The 20,361-nt window shown below is 32.9% G+C and overlaps 1 protein-coding gene across 1 annotated transcript in view; it reads right to left on the reverse strand.

The window, feature by feature from the left end:
* LOC149792574 (uncharacterized) overlaps window positions 1-20,361 on the reverse strand; it is a 109,379-nt gene that overhangs the window by 11,525 nt on the left and 77,493 nt on the right. Inside the window, exons 25-33 of the mRNA XM_089969585.1 lie at window positions 19,837-19,962; window positions 18,496-18,633; window positions 17,361-17,483; window positions 14,611-14,733; window positions 9,361-9,486; window positions 8,924-9,097; window positions 5,864-5,925; window positions 1,835-1,947; window positions 568-813 (exon numbers count right to left, since the gene is read on the reverse strand). Of these exons, the coding sequence (XP_089825711.1) occupies window positions 568-813; window positions 1,835-1,947; window positions 5,864-5,925; window positions 8,924-9,097; window positions 9,361-9,486; window positions 14,611-14,733; window positions 17,361-17,483; window positions 18,496-18,633; window positions 19,837-19,962 (1,231 nt within the window). The remainder of the gene's footprint in view (window positions 1-567; window positions 814-1,834; window positions 1,948-5,863; window positions 5,926-8,923; window positions 9,098-9,360; window positions 9,487-14,610; window positions 14,734-17,360; window positions 17,484-18,495; window positions 18,634-19,836; window positions 19,963-20,361) is intronic.

A 20,361-nucleotide genomic window follows, 5' to 3' on the forward strand; every position in this document is an offset into this window, starting at 1 on the left:
CAAATGGCAAGGGACTTGGTTTTTCCTAGCATTTAAGAAGTAGATGGCTTCCATCTCAACAAGCCAATGACCCGTGCACTTTTCGTTTTCTATAACATGCTGAAAGCTGTATTCATACAATCTGATGCTCATGAAAATAATGAATCTTTCACTAATCGTTGATATAATTCCTCCATAACCAATTAGGCTTTAGGCATATCTTAAAACATAATATCCTTGTTCATTTTGATACAATATTTAATAACTGATGATCATGTTTAAAATAAATTTCTACAAGCACACAAAAAGCATTGAACTTCTTTTAAGAATTCTCAGCTTCTATATTTTTCATTTTAGGAACAGTTTCTGAAATTTGCAAACTTTATTTTTATTAATTTCTTCTGATTCTGTTAGAAGCTTGTCTATCAATAGAACTAAATGCAGCATCTTCTGTGATACTTTGGGGGCTCTCATCCTTTTTCAAACACATGTGATTATCTGACATAGTTCAATTTGGTTAAATAGTTATTCTGAACAGTGTTTGTTTTAGTTGAAAATGGGTTTGCAGTTCACATACAGGTAACTTACTAAAGCCAAAATATTTTCTGCAGAATTCCTTTTAATAATGCAAGTTCGGAAGCATCCAGGACAATACTCCGCTTTTTCCTTTTACTGACAGTACCCTCACGAGCCACTGTAGAACAAAGATCATTGTTCTTGCTGTATTTGGCCAGTACAAGGGCTGTCACTCTGCCATCCACTAGCAAAGGGTAATCATCCCCAATCAGCACATTATTCACATTCGTGAATTCCAGGTTATTGTTTGGATTGGGACTGAAATGGAATGGATACAAAAAATTATTATTAATTTGCACCAGCCGTAAAACAGTGGTATAAGAACAAAGTTAAAATATAACTAGTTGTCATTATAGTTTAAGTAATGCAATATTAAGGGAGATACAACTTTGGGACAAATGTTGCCTCTTGATGGCTTTATGACTTTATCCTTAAGTTACTGGATTTTATTTTTTAACATGGAATAATATTTTGTTGTGGGTATATACTTTCTGTGGTTATTTAAATTTGTGCCTTTAGGACCTCTTATTGTTAGAGGCTGAAAACGTTTTGTTAGGTTTTACAATTTGTGATTTAAGCTGACATGAAATCCGTAACAAATGATACCAAAACAAAATAATAACTAATTAATTATCATTAAATGAGAGCATTATAGTGATATGGATTGTATTTCTAGTTCTGGCATACTAACTGTGAATAATGATGCAAGTGTATTGTGTTTTCTCACAATTTTGCCCCTCCCTCCACCCAACTAGTGTTCCATGAGTATAATAATGTCTGTCTGCCACTACTAAGTTTTAATTGCTCAGAAACTTCATAAACTTGCAACACCATAAAAATATCTGTATAAAACCTCTCTCTCACTTTTTGCAGTGATTTTCCAAGTTTATTCGATAGAGATGCTTTATGAACTAAAGTGATCACACAAAGACTTTAAAAAAAAAATAATCAATGAAATTTGAAATTTAAGGAAAAGCACCATTTGAACAAATGCTTGAAAGATGTATTTGCAATCTTTCTTCTGTTTAAACTTTACATGACATGGAAACCTTATTAATAACAAAGTAAAGCTTATGTAAAACCATCAATGTATAGAAAGTGTGAATAATACACATATGTACACATAAAGAACAAAACAATATTTTCATCAATTACAACAACTCTTCTTAAATAATTCATAAAATGCTATTCCACCTCCATGTCCACCAAAAGTTACTGAAATTCTAGTGGAAAAATGTACAAATGAAGTCTTCAGATTTACAGAGAAGATACAACATACCTGTAGTAAAGATTGGAATTGCAGCAGAGGCGTGCATGTTCAGCATTCTGGTTACAGTATTTGTTTGCCTGATTAGCCACGGACTGTGCAAAGGATAACTTTATGCTTGCAAACTGTAAGAAGGAAGATGTTAATTAAAATTTAAATCTAAATCAGGAATAATAAAATATTTGCAGACTTGACTAGACAACCAAATTTGCAAATGGCTTTGTCATTGTTGCAGATAATTATGCGGGTCTCATTTTTACACGGTAACAAATGCAAAAATATTTAATGATGAAATATTTTTATCAGTTTTAATGAATCTGGTAGAAAATAATGACCCCTATAATAGAAATGTATAATGATTACTGGAATACATATAATGTTACTAATTAACTTTTATTTTTGCCTTTAGCTGAGTGGCAAGTTTCAACATAACTATTAGCATTTTTAACTGAACTTTAGGAGATCATTGCTAAACTATTTGAAGGCAAGTTTGAAATAACTAAAAATATTGTTTTCTTTAGCAAAAGATAAAACTGGTGCCATCCATCTTGAGTGAATTAATGGCAGCAGATAGCCACCATAATAACTTCCTGAAGAGGAAATGTAAAATGTATGTTTTATGAGAAACATGCCATATATATTCACTTGTCCAATGTGTGTACCAAACTTTCACAGAGATGCCTTGAATGGTGATGCCATAATTGGTTTAGGACATGAGGACATGCTTCAGAAACAAAAATGTGGATCATGGATGGGCAGAAAAACAGACCAAAACAACAAATATTGAAACCTAGCAATATGAAAAAGAAAAGGCACAGCTGGAAAAAACTTAAATTTCTACCTCAAGTCGGTTTTGCTCAATTGTACATGTACCAAAAATATTTTTTGTGGAAAAAAGTCCAACTCCAAAATGTTAAAGTTTTGTACAGAAGATAAATTTACTGTACTGGTCTGAGAATCTAATTAGGTTATGACCCTAATAAATTGTATACAATTTAAAAGCTCCAAGTTCAATCCTTTCATGTGAAATGTGAGATTGTCATACAAACATATTGATGAACAGCAGCAAAACAATATGTCCCCTACATGTGTAGTCTCTTTATATGTATGTTAAATGCATACAATAAAACACTAATGAATGAAATAATTCACTTAAAAACTAAATTTTAGTTTAGAAAACTTCACATCAAACAAAAGTTTGTGATTCTGTTTTTCACACAACTGCGCAGACTCTTCATTGTTCAATGGTTTTTCACAGTTCTGTGTAACAGTGTGTCGCAATTTATTTATGATAAGTCATTGTGATGAGTACAGTAGTATGGAATCTGGCAGATAATAAGGTACCCAGATTCTTTGAAATCTTAACATGGTACAAATTTGGTTGCAATATGTCAAAGCTCTATCTTTTTGTCTGAAAATTTTATCAGACATTCTGGCTATGGTAGAGAATAATTATATGGCTGCAAGACTGATTAAGAATTCATCATTGTAAGATATTAGTGATTGACTTGTAGTGACCAATTTTGAGAAGGCTTGTTTTCAAAAGATATGAAAAGATTCGATGAAATGGCAGCAACATGAAATAACTAGAGAACACTGATTGAGACTGAATATTGTTTTGCTAAGTATTTATTCAAAATGATTGGTGCTTTAAAAGATAATCATTTTTCTTTGAAGTGTCAACAAAACTATTTTTCTGAGTATGTTTTTTTTTAAAAATTAGCCTTTGTTTGGTCGATTGTAGTTGTTCCAGTTCCTACCTTCAAAGATTGGTCAATTGTAGTTAGTCTGATAGCATGACTGTTGGAGTGGATCACAGCATACATTACTCAGGCCAGATGTCAGCATAAGATTATGATATAATAATTCACTGTTAAGATGGTTTGTCAATATGAACGAAGGATTTGTTTATGTAATGATAGATTACAGTGCATTTTATATCAAGTTTGCTGCTTCCTTTTATGGTGCATTTGAATTTCTCCTCTCAAAATCCAAGATAATATATAAAAGTTTAAACAGCCAACAATGTCATCGCAAAAAAATTACCTGATGGTATATTTTGTCAACAATAAAGGAAACAAATTGCAATTTGCAACAGTGGTGAAGTCCAGCATGTTCACTGAATTAAGCTTTTATAAATTATTTTTAATACATTTAAGAAGAACTATACATTATTTTTGTACTAGAAATATACATGTATACAAACTTTCAAAATGAAGTAAACTTTTACATGTGATTTGCTCTTCTTTTAAGAAGAAAAAATACTTTTTTGCATACAAGAAAGCTACATGCATATGAAATTTCAGGAGCCACAACAAGATCGTGCTTTATCTGAATTCATGTTATAATGGAGCATTCCACAGTGGGATCACACTTTATAAAGGTTTACCAATATGATTAAATTTTGCAGGCCTTCCAGAATGCTAAATTTCTACATGTCAAAAAGTACAAGCCTCTCAAAATAGTAAATTTCTACATGCCATAAGGTGCAAGCCTCTCAAAATGCTCAATTTCTACATGATTGCCATAAAGTGCAAGCCTCTCAGAATGCTTAATTTCTACATGTCATAAAATGCAAGCCTCTCAAAATGCCAAATTTATACATGTCACAAAGAGCAAGTCTCCTAAAATGCTAAATTTCTACATGACATAAACTGCACGCCTCTCATAATGCTAAATTTCTACATGTCACAAAAAGCAAGCCTCCCAAAATGCTAAATTTCTACATGTCATAAAATGCAAGCCTCCTAAAATGCTAAATTTCTACATGATGTAAGCTGCAAACCTCTCAAAATGCTACGTTTCTACATGTCATTAAATGCAAACACCCAAAATGCTATATTTCTACATGTTATAAAGTGCAACCCTCTCAAACTGCTAAATTTCTGCATGTCATAAAATGCAAGCCTCTCAAAATGCCAAATTTATACATGTCATAAAGAGCAAGTCTCCTAAAATGCTAAATTTCTACATGACATAAACTGCAAGCCTCTCATAATGCTAAATTTCTACATGTCACAAAAAGCAAGCCTCCCAAAATGCTAAATTTCTACATGTCATAAAATGCAAGCCTCCTAAAATGCTAAATTTCTACATGATGCAAGCTGCAAGCCTCTCAAAATGCTAAGTTTCTACATGTCATTAAATGCAAACACCCAAAATGCTATATTTCTACATGTCATAAAGTGCAACCCTCTCAAAATGCCAAATTTATACATGTCATAAAGAGCAAGTCTCCTAAAATGCTAAATTTCTACATGACATAAACTGCAATCCTCTCAAATTGCTAAATTTCTACATGTCATAAAATGAAAGCCTCCCAAAATGCTCAATTTCTACATGTCATAAAATGCAAGCCTCCCAAAATGCTATATTTCTACATGACATAAAGTGTGAGCCTCCCAAAATGCTACATTTCTACATGTCATAAACTGTGAGCCTCTCAAAATGCTAAATTTCTACATGTCACAAACTGCAAGCCTTCCAAAATGCTAAATTTCTCCATCATAAATTGCAAGCCTCCCAAAATGCTAAATTTCTACATGTCAAAGAGTGCAACTGCTACTTGCAGTTATGTGATTTTTCTTTGTATCAGCCAACAATTTCAGAAATAAGTGGCAAAGAACAACTTCTGGTTAACATAGCAACCATTACATCACAGACACACATACCACCCATAACTTTACATATGAATATATCAACCATTACTTCACATATGAATACAATGCCCATTACTTCACATATGAAAATAACACCATTCATACCTCATATTTTAATTTAGAAATACAAATGATAGCATTATTTGTCCCATCTGTAAAGATGGAATGCTGTAAGTGCTTTTAAATACAGCTACACATGGCTATGTTTTGATTCAAATCCACTAAATTCTGAGGCTTGTTTTAATGCATAAACACTGTTAATGTATGTTGCCTGTATCAGCAGTTTTCTAAAAATAGAATCTCTATATGATGTACAGCAGGGTGGATGAGAATATTCGAGCTTGTTTCATGCACTGATTCATGTTAACTAATGGTGTCTTACCTGGCTGACTGTTAGGCCACCGAATTGAACAAGAACACCGTAGTTGGATTCATCATCAGAGGCTGAATATTAAAGTAAATTTAAAACAGAGTCAGAAAGTAATTGTGTATCCGTAAACAAATCATTCAGCAATTTTCCTCTGCAAAACATAGGAAGTATCCACCACACACTTAATTGGTTATTATTGTTATACAGCAAGACCTGAAAAGTATCCACCACACACTTAACTGGTTATTATTTTTATACAGCAAGGCTTGAAAAGTATCCACCTCACACTTAATTGGTTATTATTTTTATACAGCAAAACATAGGAAGTATCCACCACACACTTAATTGGTTATTATTTTATACAGCAAAACTTGAAAAGTATCTACCACAGACTTAATTGGTTATTATTTTTATGGTGCAAGACTTGAAATGTATCCACCACACACCTAATTGGTTATTATTTTTATACAGCAAAACATAGGAAGTATCCACCACACACTTAATTTGTTATTATTGTTATACAGCAAAACTTGAAAAGTATCTACCACAGACTTAATTGGTTATTATTTTTATGGTGCAAGACTTGAAATGTATCCACCACACACCTAATTGGTTATTATTTTTATACAGCAAAACATAGGAAGTATCCACCACACACTTAATTGGTTATTTTTTTATACAGCAAAACTTGAAAAGTATCTACCACACACTTAATTGGTTATTATTTTTATGGAGCAAATCTTGAAAAGTATCCACCACACACTTAATTTGGTTTATGATTATTTCATTATCACTTATCAGCAGGATCAATTATCTAAATAAAATGCATATATCTTGACATGTGTAGATAATGTTTTATAGAGAGTTCAGATCAGGCGTATTTACTTCCTCTTGAAAAGGTGTGTCATCTGCCTGGTTAATCTTCATTGTTAATTTGATTAGATGCAGAATGGAAATATTTTGGGGTGAATTATTTTTTCAACAATTATTTACCCAATCACATGCAAGTTGTGAATTAACTTCTTCTATCCCACTAAATCCAAGCCTCACAGAAAGAGGCAACAAAACATAGTATCTACAGGAAGATGATCCCTTTATAATTACCAAGATTCCACCATAATTATTTCCCCTTGTCACCACTAGGTGACCACCTTTACACTGGATGCTCTTCAGTTTAAACTCAAGTTAAAGATTAACAAAAGATCCTTGCATTTGTGGGAGGGCTAAATTATACCAAGTTTTCTTGGAGGAACACAATTAGTGATAATGGTAACATGAGGTGAAGGAAACTGACGAACATTTAAACCTCTACCTCTGTAACCCTGGAGGATGCCATTTGATGATATGAGCCCTCATTTCTGAATAGTGAAACAATAATATAAGAAGAGACAGTACAAAGAAGGATAACCACTAGTAACAGAAAAAACTAAAGGACAAGGAGAGATGTCCTTACTGAAGAAAATTTCCAGTCAAATCTCAGAACAGTACTTGATATCAGTGTCCAGGATGAAGTAACTGACCTTCACTGATTTGTAAGACATTATTAGGGCAAACTTTCTACTTAGGATATTCTGCATTGTTATGGCCTTCATTTCCATGATAAAATGTGGAGGACTCTCTCCTCCAGCCCTACAATGGTCAATGACTGTACCAAAAATAATCCAAGAATGAGCAGCCGAACCTTGCTTATTGTTCATCGAATCTTGAATTTTGTGGCTGCTACCAATAAATAAAAAATGGCATCCTACAAATCATTAGTAATTTCACATTAATTAAAAAAATTAAGCATGAAATCTATCCATTTGCTTTTATATTTAAAAAAGGATAATACAAGGACAAACTGATTAATAAAGAGTAAGGTCATTTGAGAAGAGATGTAAGAGTACTGATATCTGAGAAGAGATTTAAGACTACCAGCATATGAGAAGAGATGTAAGACTACAGACATTTGAGAAGAGATGTAAGAGTACTGATATCTGAGAAGAGATTTAAGACTACCAGCATTTGAGAAGAGATGTAAGACTACAGACATTTGAGAAGATATGTAAGACTACCAGCATTTGAGAAGAGATGTAAGACTACCAGCATTTGAGAAGAGATGTAAGACTACCAACATTTGAGAAGATATGTAAGACTACCAGCATTTGAGAAGAGATGTAAGACTACCAGCATTTGAGAAGAGATGTAAGACTACCAACATTTGAGAAGAGATGTAAGACTACCAGCATTTGAGAAGAGATGTAAGACTACCAGCATTTGAGAAGATATGTAAGACTACCAACATTTGAGAAGAGATGTAAGACTACCAACATTTGAGAAGATATGTAAGACTACCAGCATTTGAGAAGATATGTAAGACTACCAGCATTTGAGAAGAGATGTAAGACTACCAGCATTTGAGAAGAGATTAAGATTACCAACATCTGAAAAGAGATTAAAGAGTAAGGGCATCTGAGAAGAGATTCAAGAATCTGGACGTTTGGGAATAAATTAACATATTTAACAACATAACTCTATCACTGTGAATTCGTTAATTTTCAGGAGATACCAATTTCTAAATATCATGGGGTGCCAATTTTCTGGATGTTGTCACTGTTACAAGCCACAAATTTTAACAATCCAATGAATATTGAACCTTCTGTGGAAACAACAAGACTCCATTACCATTATCAATATAAGTAACAAGGAAAGAGTAATTTTTCATAAAACTGAGAAAACTAATACCACAAAAATAAATGATTCATCTGGTCAATCCAGATTTTCTCACCATTTCAAGTTTCCAGGATAACATGTGCTTACTTATTCTTAATTCAAGAAATCTTGTTATGATAAAAATACTGACAAAACATTATGGGAATAGACATCTGGGTTTGAAGCTCTCTATTTTAATAAAAGATGTCTACAAAACGTGCATTCAAATATCTTATTGTCTGAAATCAAAATAATTTCTGTGCAATTATGAAATGCATGTTTACACTAGTAAACAAAATCATCACTTTCAATCACAACAACTCGGGACCTCAAGAAAAAAATGACTGGAAAAAAGAAAATGATGATGAGTTGAAAGTATACCTGGGCATAGGACAGAATTGCAAACTTCTGTTTCTGATGTAGACCCATTACATGGTGCACCATATCCAGCTGGTGAGGGATTTGTGCATGTGCGTGTTCTCATCTGAGTTCCTCCACCACAGGTTTTTGAACATGGCAACCAACGACTCCAAACAGTAAAACCACCATTACGATCTGAAATTACAGGTAGGTACAGGTCAAATTCCTTCCTGCTGCTAGACTCGTATTGGAATTTCAGGCTTTATGAGGTATGAAATAAATACTGCTATATTATTCTCTCTAATAATCTCTCTATAGATGCATTATAGCTGTTAATTACATTTGGAATTCATAACAGTAAGGTATCATGTGTGTTAATATGATAAAAACAACTCTAAAGAATGGTTCATCTTTATGAATGAAATCATACAACAGTAACTTGTATACAGAGCACATACCTCTACATGTATTTCCTGGTCCTAGGATGTAGTTATCCAGACACGAACATGTGAAACTCCCAGCTGTATTTGTGCAGAATCCATGCTGAACATCACAAGGTTGGGACTCTGTGCATTCATCAATGTCTGAAATTTTGTTTTACAACAAGGTACAGATAAAAAAATTATCATATTCACATGTTCATTGGGACATGATGAAGGTATCTGAATAACATGGTCATATTCACATATTCATTATGATGTGAGGATTTTATTTGAATAGCATGGTCATATTCACATGATTGTTGGGGCAGGAGGAAAGTAGTTGAATAACATGGTCATATCACATGTTCATTGGGACATGAGGAAAGTATCTGAATAACATGGCCATATCACATGTTCATTGGGACATGAGGAAAGTATTTGAAAATGTTCATATTTACATGTTTGTTGGGACACAATAATGTATATGAACAATATTGTCATATTCACTTGTTCATGGGGACATGAGGAAAGTATCTGAACAACATGGTTATATCACATGTTCTTTGGGACAAAAGGAAAGTATTTGAATAACATGGTTATATCACATGTTCATTGGGACAAGAGGAAAGTATTTGAATAACATGGTCATATCATATGTTCATTGGAACATGAGGAATGTATTTGAATAACATTCCATTGGTCATATTCACAGGTTCAATGGGACATGAGGAAAGTACTTAAATCTAAAGACAACACCTAAGGTTCAAAGTCTTCAAGTGTTCTAACAAATAAATCATAATCATTATTATGTCATGATTAATTGCCTAGGCAACCAATTATTTCACTAAACAAGCAAACGAGAAGTTTATCTACAAGATTGTGGAAACTTTAAAAAGTTTTATACTAGGGTTATGCACAGTTAAACAGCAAAGAATTTATGACTTGGCCTTCAACAAGCAAAGGGTAAGAAAGAAAGACATGTTAAATTAGGATAGTCAATTTCCAGACTGTAACCCAAGTTGAAACCAAACTCCATTACACATTACTGTATGTTCTGCTAAGAACAAGAGTATAGTGAGTGGTACGTGATACAACTACCAAATGTTTATGAGTCCTATGTGTATTTCATGAAGATTCTAGCAGGGTATTGTTGATTCCTAATAGTATTGACCATTTGGTTCCAACAACCTTGACTTTTTGTCAAGATACACAGTCTTGAACAAAACTTACTGAGTATGCTTAAATTTTATTTTCTTATTAGACTTACCATGACCATTACCTTTGATCCTAAATTCTATATTTTGCTTTTCTATGGTAATTTGAAGCCATCCATAAAATTTGGTAAAGGAACTTAATCTAGAACAGCAGTTCTTATGCAAAACCATTTTAAATCCTGTGTCAAAATAACCTTGACCTTTTTACCCTGAAACTAATTTGAGTTTATCTGCACTTTAAGTACAACCAGCCACACTGTTTGATGAAGGTATGTGGTCCAGTTAAAGTTACCATGTGAAAACATTTTTCTTCTTTTAGCAAGACTGACCTTGACTTCTGACCTTTTCACACCAGCATCAATCAATTTGTTTTTTTATCCAGAGTGAACTCTCCAAAAACTTTGTAAAAATGGTTGAGTGCTAACAATTTTTGTGTAGAAACCAACAGTGTGGTCTTGACCTTTGACCTTCTGATTCTAAAATTATTAAACATTTTTTCACTCTAATTGCAAGTTATCCACAAAACTGAGTACAGTTTGATGATGTAGAACACAAGTTGTTGTGAAGAAACCATTTTTCTTTCTTCTGTCAGTGTAATTGACCTCTGACTTTTAGATCTCTATATCAACAGGATTCTTCATTCCTCCATTTGCTAGCCATTCACACGGTTTTGTAAAGGCAGATGTTCAAAAACTACATTAACTGTGCACACTGAATGGATGCATGTATGGATGAATGTAGGTTAGTATGGACGAACAAAACAATTCTATAACATTATTGGTTCCTTTGCCTGCTGGTTAAAAGGCATATAACAAAATGTTACTATAATTACAATTCATTTATATTGAATCTTTGACACCATTCTAAAAACACCAGGGGAGGGACCCAAGACTTGTACTCATGTCATATGGTTATTACATGAGCGACCCATGTAATAATTTTAAGGTCGATTTCCATACATGCAGAAGAGGAAACACAGTTGGATAGACTTTAGCACAATGTCCTTCTTCTAAATCATGGTGCAATCATGGAGATGGTAACATGATTATAAATGAATAAGTGCAATCATGGAGATGGAAACATGATTATGAATGAATAAGTGCAATCATGGAAATGGAAACATGATTATGAATGAAAAGTGCAATCATGGAGATGGTAACATGATTATAAATAAGTGCAATCATGGAGATGGAAACATGATTATGAATGAATAAGTGCAATCATGGAGATGGTAACATGATTATAAATGAATAAGTGCAATCATGGAGATGGAAACATGATTATGAATGAATAAGTGCAATCATGGAAATGGAAACATGATTATGAATGAAAAGTGCAATCATGGAGATGGTAACATGATTATAAATAAGTGCAATCATGGAGATGGAAACATGGTTATGAATGAATAAGTGCAATCATGGAGATGGTAACATGATTATAAATGAATAAGTGCAATCATGGAGATGGTAACATGGTTATGAATGAATAAGTGCAATCATGGAGATGGTAACATGATTATAAATGAATAAGTGCAATCATGGAGATGGTAACATGATTATAAATGAATAAGTGCAATCATGGAGATGGTAACATGATTATAAATGAATAAGTGCAATCATGGAGATGGTAACATGATTATGAATGAATAAGTGCAATCATGGAGATGGTAACATGGTTATGAATGAATAAGTGCATTCATGGAGATGGTAACATGATTATAAATGAATAAGTGCAATCATGGAGATGGTAACATGATTATGAATGAATAAGTGCAATCATGGAGATGGTAACATGATTATAAATGAATAAGTGCAATCATGGAGATGGTAACATGGTTATGAATGAATAAGTGCAATCATGGAGATGGTAACATGATTATGAATGAATAAGTGCAATCATTGAGATGGAAACATGGTTATGAATGAATAAGTGCAATCATGGAGATGGTAACATGGTTATGAATGAATAAGTGCAATCATGGAGATGGTAACATGATTATGAATGAATAAGTGCAATCATGGAGATGGTAACATGGTTATGAATGGATAAGTGCAATCATGGAAATGGAAACATGGTTATGAATCGATAAGTGCAATCATGGAGATGGTAACATGATTATGAATGAATAAGTGCAATCATGGAGATGGTAACATGATTATGAATGAATAAGTGCAATCATGGAGATGGTAACATGATTATGAATGAATAAGTCCAATCATGGAGATGGTAACATGATTATGAATGAATAAGTGCAATCATGGAGATGGTAACATGATTATAAATGAATAAGTGCAATCATGGAGATGGTAACATGATTATGAATGAATAAGTGCAAACATGGAGATGGTAACATGGTTATGAATGAATAAGTGCAATCATGGAGATGGTAACATGATTATGAATGAATAAGTGCAATCATGGAGATGGTAACATGATTATGAATGGATAAGTGCAATCATGGAGATGGTAACATGGTTATGAATGAATAAGTGCAATCATGGAGATGGTAACATGATTATGAATGAATAAGTGCAATCATGGAGATGGTAACATGATTATGAATGAATAAGTGCAATCATGGAAATGGAAACATGATTATGAATGAATAAGTGCAATAATGGAGATGGTAACATGATTATGAATGAATAAGTGTAATCATGGAGATGGTAACATGGTTATGAATGAATAAGTGCAATCATGGAGATGGTAACATGATTATAAATGAATAAGTGCAATCATGGAGATGGTAACATGATTATGAATGAATAAGTGCAATCATGGAGATGGAAACATGGTTATGAATGAATAAGTGCAATCATGGAGATGGTAACATGATTATGAATGAATAAGTGCAATCATGGAGATGGTAACATGGTTATGAATGAATAAGTGCAATCATGGAGATGGAAACATGGTTATGAATGGATAAGTGCAATCATGGAGATGGTAACATGATTATGAATGGATAAGTGCAATCATGGAGATGGTAACATGGTTATAAATAAGTGCAATCATGGAGATGGAAGCATGGTTATAAATAAGTGCAATCATGGAGATGGAAGCATGGTTATGAATGAATAAGTGCAATCATGGAGATGGTAACATGATTATGAATGAATAAGTCTTGGACTGGGGTACAGATTTGTAAGTAAGAAATACTATGATATTCTGCAACTTGTTCTGCCTTTTCTGTCTGTTAAAGCTAAATTTCGATTCAAACACGACAATAGCCATATTCTGTATTTGTATTTACATTAAGGACTGAAAGTGAAATCAGTATTAAACCACCTAAACATAGTAAGGTTCAGTACTAATATTGTTTTGCAATATACTCCAAAGAAAATATCTCAATCGCCCATGGCAACATCAATAAAAGGTCTATACTTTATTCTCAAATATAGTATATGATGAGTTCAAAAGGTTGCATGAGAAGTTTGTATTTAGTGAAAACTATAATTTTAGCTCCATCAGTTAGCAGCATATCTGTTTCTGTTGGGAGTTTACATAGAGGATATATGCTTGTATTGAGTTAATAATGGATAGATTTCATCGAGTGGGTGAAAAACTCAGTATTTTCATGCAACAGATGAAAATATACTAATTATTCATTTGGAATAAGCAATTTTCCTTTTTATTCTCAAATGTGCTGGTTAGTTTATATGTTTAACAGATTGAAGTAACACGTTTCTTTAAACATTCCACGTAATAAAGTCAGCCATTAATGATTTTTGGTCTGCTTTTAGCCCAAAAATATCAGTAGTAACAATTTTCCTTCCTAATTCAAAGTTAAAATGTACAGAAACAAAACTGAAATAAAACCCATTGTTGGATTTGAACCTGGTACTTCTTCAATACAGGTGGCCATGATGCTATTAGACCATGGTCATAGTATGGCATTGCTGTCTACTGACTGACGTGAAAAAATAATTTTGACAATTTAGTCCAGTGAATTATCAAAATTATTTCTCTTGAAAAGTTCACATATTCATAGATTAGTAAACAATAAACTCTTATCTATGTATACTATCTGTTTATCTATCAATCCATCTATCTGTCAATCCAAGTTACCTACCAATACATGCTGTCAGTCCTGACAATCTGTAGCCTGTATTACATACACATGTGTCTGTCCCATTCAATGAAGTACACTGATATTCACAGGAAGGGGCTGAAGTGGCATTACATGCCTTCTCAACTGAAAGAATAATAATAATAATAATAATAATAATAACAATCATCATTATCATCATCATCATCATCATCATCAGTAATAGCTGCCACTTATTCTCAGAACATAAAAGTATAAACTGGAAACCTGTAACTGTGCTCAGAATAAAATCACTTTGAAGAAATCAGGCATAATTTCTATTTCATACATGGACTATAATCTGGGTCTAACTAATTAGAGAGTATGGGTCTAACTAATTAGAGAGCAACAGTGAAGGTGCATAATACCAAGCAGCCAAGAATATTCCAAGCTTTCATTCTCATGATATACATGTATATCATATTATAAGTTTAGTTGTACTGCAAACTGCAATACATAATAATTCCAATTCTTATGAACTGACCAAATTTTCTGCAATCTGATCTGATATAAATGGTTATGGTCACATGATACTGATCAAAATTGTTTTATACATTCGTAAATTCTGACAACTACTTTTAGTTCCAATTTTCCAGGTAATTTTACGTATAGTTATATCTACACCATTGTCCATAATAACAACAAGCCACACCTATCCATCTTTGAGGTTTCTGACCTAAATGTTAAACCCCTGATTAAAATCGTCCAATAGAAGTTAAAACAATGTAATTGCACAATCATTCCAGCATTTCAACTCTCATCCCTTCTGCCAAGAAAGCATGTTTCAGGATTTACAAGCCAATCATTGCATTTTGCTTCAACAATGTTTCACTCCAGGCTTTTATGAAAAAGGTCTGGATCATATGTCGAGCAAGGGATCTCACTAAAAATGGACATGATTTTGCTTTTGAAAGATCGCAATACAAAGCAAGCAATGCTATAACAACATTTGCCATACACATGCATAAAATTTGAAAAAAGGAATAGCCTGGTTTAAACAGCTACAACCAATTTATTTAATAAATTAAAATAATGATCATAACAATATATCCTTGCCATGATCCACTCTGACACTCTACCTTTTATTACTACTGAAGATTCTTCCCTAGTGAAGATGCATAGGGCTATTTATTCTGTCACAATTAAGACACTAATGAAAGAAAACCTAGAAGTGAATGTTTTGCTGATGAAATCTGCTGATATGATGACAGACAGAAAGTATATTGGAATTATAAGGAATAAAAATGATCATAGTTGGGTATTTATCAATTTGTTAGTTTCACCTAATCACTCACAAAGTTAATATAAAATCCTTCCGACTTTATTTACTTTGTGAACGATTAGGTAAATTTAAAAACTGATAAGTGAACGATTAGGTAAATTTAAAAACTGATAAATACCCAACCATGATCATTTAATCATATATTACATATTTTACTAAAAACTTGTTTTCTTTCAAATATATCACCATATATGATATGTTAGGAGATGTCAGATGTTGAGTGGAATAACTCATTCCCATCCATTAATAACAATACTCATGGTCTATTTTTTTTATTCAGATAAGGCCAATCCCACCAATACTTGTGGTTTCATTTACATCATTCAATAGCCCATCCCACTTTCAGCTGTGGTGAAAGGATCAGCAGTAAAAATGTCTCTAATTGGTCACTAACAGGAGTGTTTCAAGAATCTGATGGTATTAAACCAATCAAAAAAGACTTTTCTTTACTAAAATAATAAATATTAACAAGCTAAGGTTACTGACTGACAGTGGTTTTACTACACATTTCATTCATGAATTTTTTTCTTCTAAAAAATGAAAAGTTGCAGAGTGATGTTTTATAATTATAAGAGCAAAAACAGACAATCATGGAATATAACTAAACTAAATAATGATGAAAAATGCTGATGCTGACAATGAACACTGTCAAGGTTTTATTAATATCAAGCAACAAGCAACATAACAAATTTGGTAATAACTAAAAGAGTCACTGTCAATAAATTAAAATGGGGCAGATGAAAAGAAGGATGGATGGAAGGATAGGTCAAATTTAATGTTCCCCCTTATCCACAAAATATAGGTCAGGAATATTCTTCTAAGGTGAGACAACTCCAAGATATCACCGAACTCATATCAAGGAACAAAGCAGAGCAGTATCCATTAGTCTTTGTAAAGAATAATGCAAAACAGACATGAGTGGAATTAGTAACTCGATTTATACGATTTGGCATATATACATCTACTCCAAGGACCTTTAACCACTTCTATCATTAAATCAAACCAAGAGACATGGCGAACATCTTTTCTAGGTAGTGAGGGCCAAATATGCATCGTAATAGATGTGCTCCTATTGCATCATGAGTGGATAATGTATGTAAGGGGAGACCTGAGTCTAGTCTGTAGTCTTGCCAAGGACCTTTCACCAATTTGTTGTTAAAACATGCCAAAAGACATGGGAAATGCTTTTTCTAGCTTGTGAGGGTCAAATATGCATGGTAATGGATGTACTCCTATTGTATTATTATTACTGGATAATGAATTGGAAGAACAGATCAGTATAGTCAGCCATAGCCCTTTTACCACTTTTGTTGTTACCATGCCATAAGACATGCTGACTGTCTTTTCTAGCTATCAAGGGCCAACTATGCATGATAATGAATGTACTCCTATTGTATTATAATTGAACAATGTAACTGAAGAAGAAAGCATTCTAGTTTTACCATATACAGACCTATGCAAGTGTGCTGATCTGCAGCCAGCCTAAACCCTGTCTGACAGCTGCACAGGTACCTGCCATCTGTATTCGTGCAAATCTCTGAACAGTTGTCTGTTTGCCTTGTACATTCATCAACATCTACATTAATTAAGATTGTACAGGTTATTAATCTAATAATGTGCATACATGTTGTAAAATGTTCTGAACAGATTACTTTTGTTAGTTTTGTTTTATAATTAATCACATGAGAAAAAGACAGACATACAGACAGCCAGGGATAGAGAAATTACACAATTTGGTGTGGAATTTGCAAAACCACACTGAAGAGGCCATCATCCAGGGGACAGAATTCAGGTTTAATCAAGATCCTGCCTGTTTGTACTGTCTTGCATCTAATGCTGTATTGTCTTAAAAATCTGCTGTTGTACTGTCTTTTATCTAATATTCGATTGTCTTTTACTACTGCATTGTCTTTTAAATCTGATATTACCATTGGCACTGTAATGTCTAAATGTGTACTGTTACACTGTAAATATATACTGTGTACCTGTCTGCTGAATTAGGAAATGTTGTTCTTATGTCGGTAAAATAGCTGGTACAGAGCTAGTGTTTTATGTATTTTACTCAGACTACCATTGTTCAATAAAATTTCTTGTATGTTGTTTCTCTTATTTATTCTGATCCTAACACATCAGTACATTTTATAGATTCTGTTAAACTCTTTATTGGAATTTTTTATTTTGGCATTCTAAATTTTAAGACTGGTACCCAAAACAAAATCATTAACTCATTGAATAAGTGTGACATAAAAAAGGAAATAGCCGTCTTTGCTACTTACTGTAATTCTTGATTGTAACATAACAAATTCTTAATTCTTGATTGTAACATCACAAATTCCAAATTACAACTACAGCATATTACTGATTTTAAAAATGAACATTCCATGGCATAAAAAGGCAATTAAGTCCCTATTTGCATTAATACAAGCACTTATAATGTTTTCAAATACTGTCTAAATTAAATATTTAATAAATATAAAATGAGGTAATTAAAATTTATGTAAGATTATGGGCATATTCAATACATTTATTGAGACAAAGGAAACATAATTAACGATTGAGACTAAGTGACAAACTGGTACGATATTTACCATTGCAGTTTACTCCATCAGGAGCCAAAATATATCCAGTGGAACAAGAACAGACGTAGGATCCATCAGTATTTGTACACATTCCTCTGCCAAGTCTTTTGTCACAGGCATTGGTTCCAACAGCACACTCATTAATATCTATTGGTAAATGGACAACCAACATATTTATTTTAAAAAATAATGTCTATTTGTATTCATGTATCTCTATTTAAAAACAGGAAAACAATTAATGAATTCTTACTACATCATCGTGGATATGTCATACTGGACCATTATTTTTCATAAAGTCAAATGTAATTCTGAAAAAAGGAGGGCAGAAAAATTAAAACATAACATTACTGCATTATCACAGCTATGAATACGATATTATTGTGAGAATGCTGTAAATTATGCACATTTTAATTGTGTACCAATATTTTTGTAGATTATATGAACATAAAACTAAAGACCCAACACAAAAATTATTATCTCTGTGTGTGGATACAATAGAACTTCAGCTGATACTCCATACATGCACCGTAGGATGCAGGTATGAAGTATGTGGGCATAATAGTTGAGTACAGTTAAGTAATGACACAAATTGGGGGTTGAAAGCCAAGTTGTGAATGCATGAAACTTGGCAATGGCCCCTGAATTGTTTCAATAGGAATATCTCAGTAAGAGAGACCCGGTGGAGTTTGTAGGGTTGGAGCCGCAAGGGGCTTATACATCGGGACACTGATAAGCAAAACTCCATAAGTCTGATCCTGAGGATTGCTATAATAACATCTGCCAATACTCCATACAAAAATGCAGCATCTGCACTGAACATAGTGCATCTCTACAGGTGTACAATTACATGAATGATGCCTAACTGACAATGTTTGATCACATGCTAAAACTCAGTCATCTGATTGGTTCAGTATGACAATGTATCTAAATTTAGTTACTAGCTTATTAACATATATTGGCTGCAATGACATCATGTCTGGGCAAAGAACCATAGTAGACAAAGAGGGGCCCAGCAAGGAGCCAGAGAAGGATGCACTGTGTATTACTTAAATTATATTTAACCAATTAAATTATAATTAATTCACAATCTTAAGGATATTAATTCATAAATTTGCCTGAGACCTGTAAACCATTATCATTAAAGAAATCTACTTCGTACTCAGGGTTCATAATTAAATTTTAGTACCGGCTGGTTATCAGACCCATAATTAATGTAACAAATAGCAAAATCCTTTAAAATGTTACAAGTCCAGTCAAAAGCTGGTTCTGGGTCATCAGGCAGGCTGTAATTTTGAATGGTTTTGTTACTTGTCTTCAGTGTCCACATGATATACACTAGAATTTGTTTACCTGTGCAGACAACTCCATTTCCACCATAGCCTGCCTTACAAGAACAAGTATAACTCCCATCTGTGTTTGTACATTGTCCATTGGTTGGATGACAAGTGTGAGTTCCCTTGATACATTCATCATCATCTGCATGTAAATATATAAGTTTGTGTAAATATATTGCATACAGTATGAATAATGTCAAAAACCAATAATAAAAATTACCAACTCCATTCTTATGTATCGTTCTGAAAATCTGACTTCTCTTGTAAAAGAAAGAAAGAAAGTTAAGCTAACAATCTAAGTAAAATAAAAACATTTAGAGCATTGTGAATTGAATCCAAAATAATTATATATCCTATTAAAATACCAAAATTTAGAATGTTCCAAATGTATTTGAAGTCTTGACTGTCCTGATGTACCACAATGATGCAATCTAGAATGTCTCTGAATGAATGCAAAATAATTCCAAATTAGTGTGTTAATCCAAAGTTAATGATCACTTTGTAATTTCAATACATATTTTTAATAAATAACTCTTGAATT

Source organism: Sinohyriopsis cumingii, chromosome 9 (genome assembly GCF_028554795.1).
Source record: "Sinohyriopsis cumingii isolate HCF-2022 chromosome 9, ASM2855479v2, whole genome shotgun sequence".
Lineage (NCBI taxonomy): Eukaryota > Metazoa > Mollusca > Bivalvia > Unionida > Unionidae > Sinohyriopsis > Sinohyriopsis cumingii.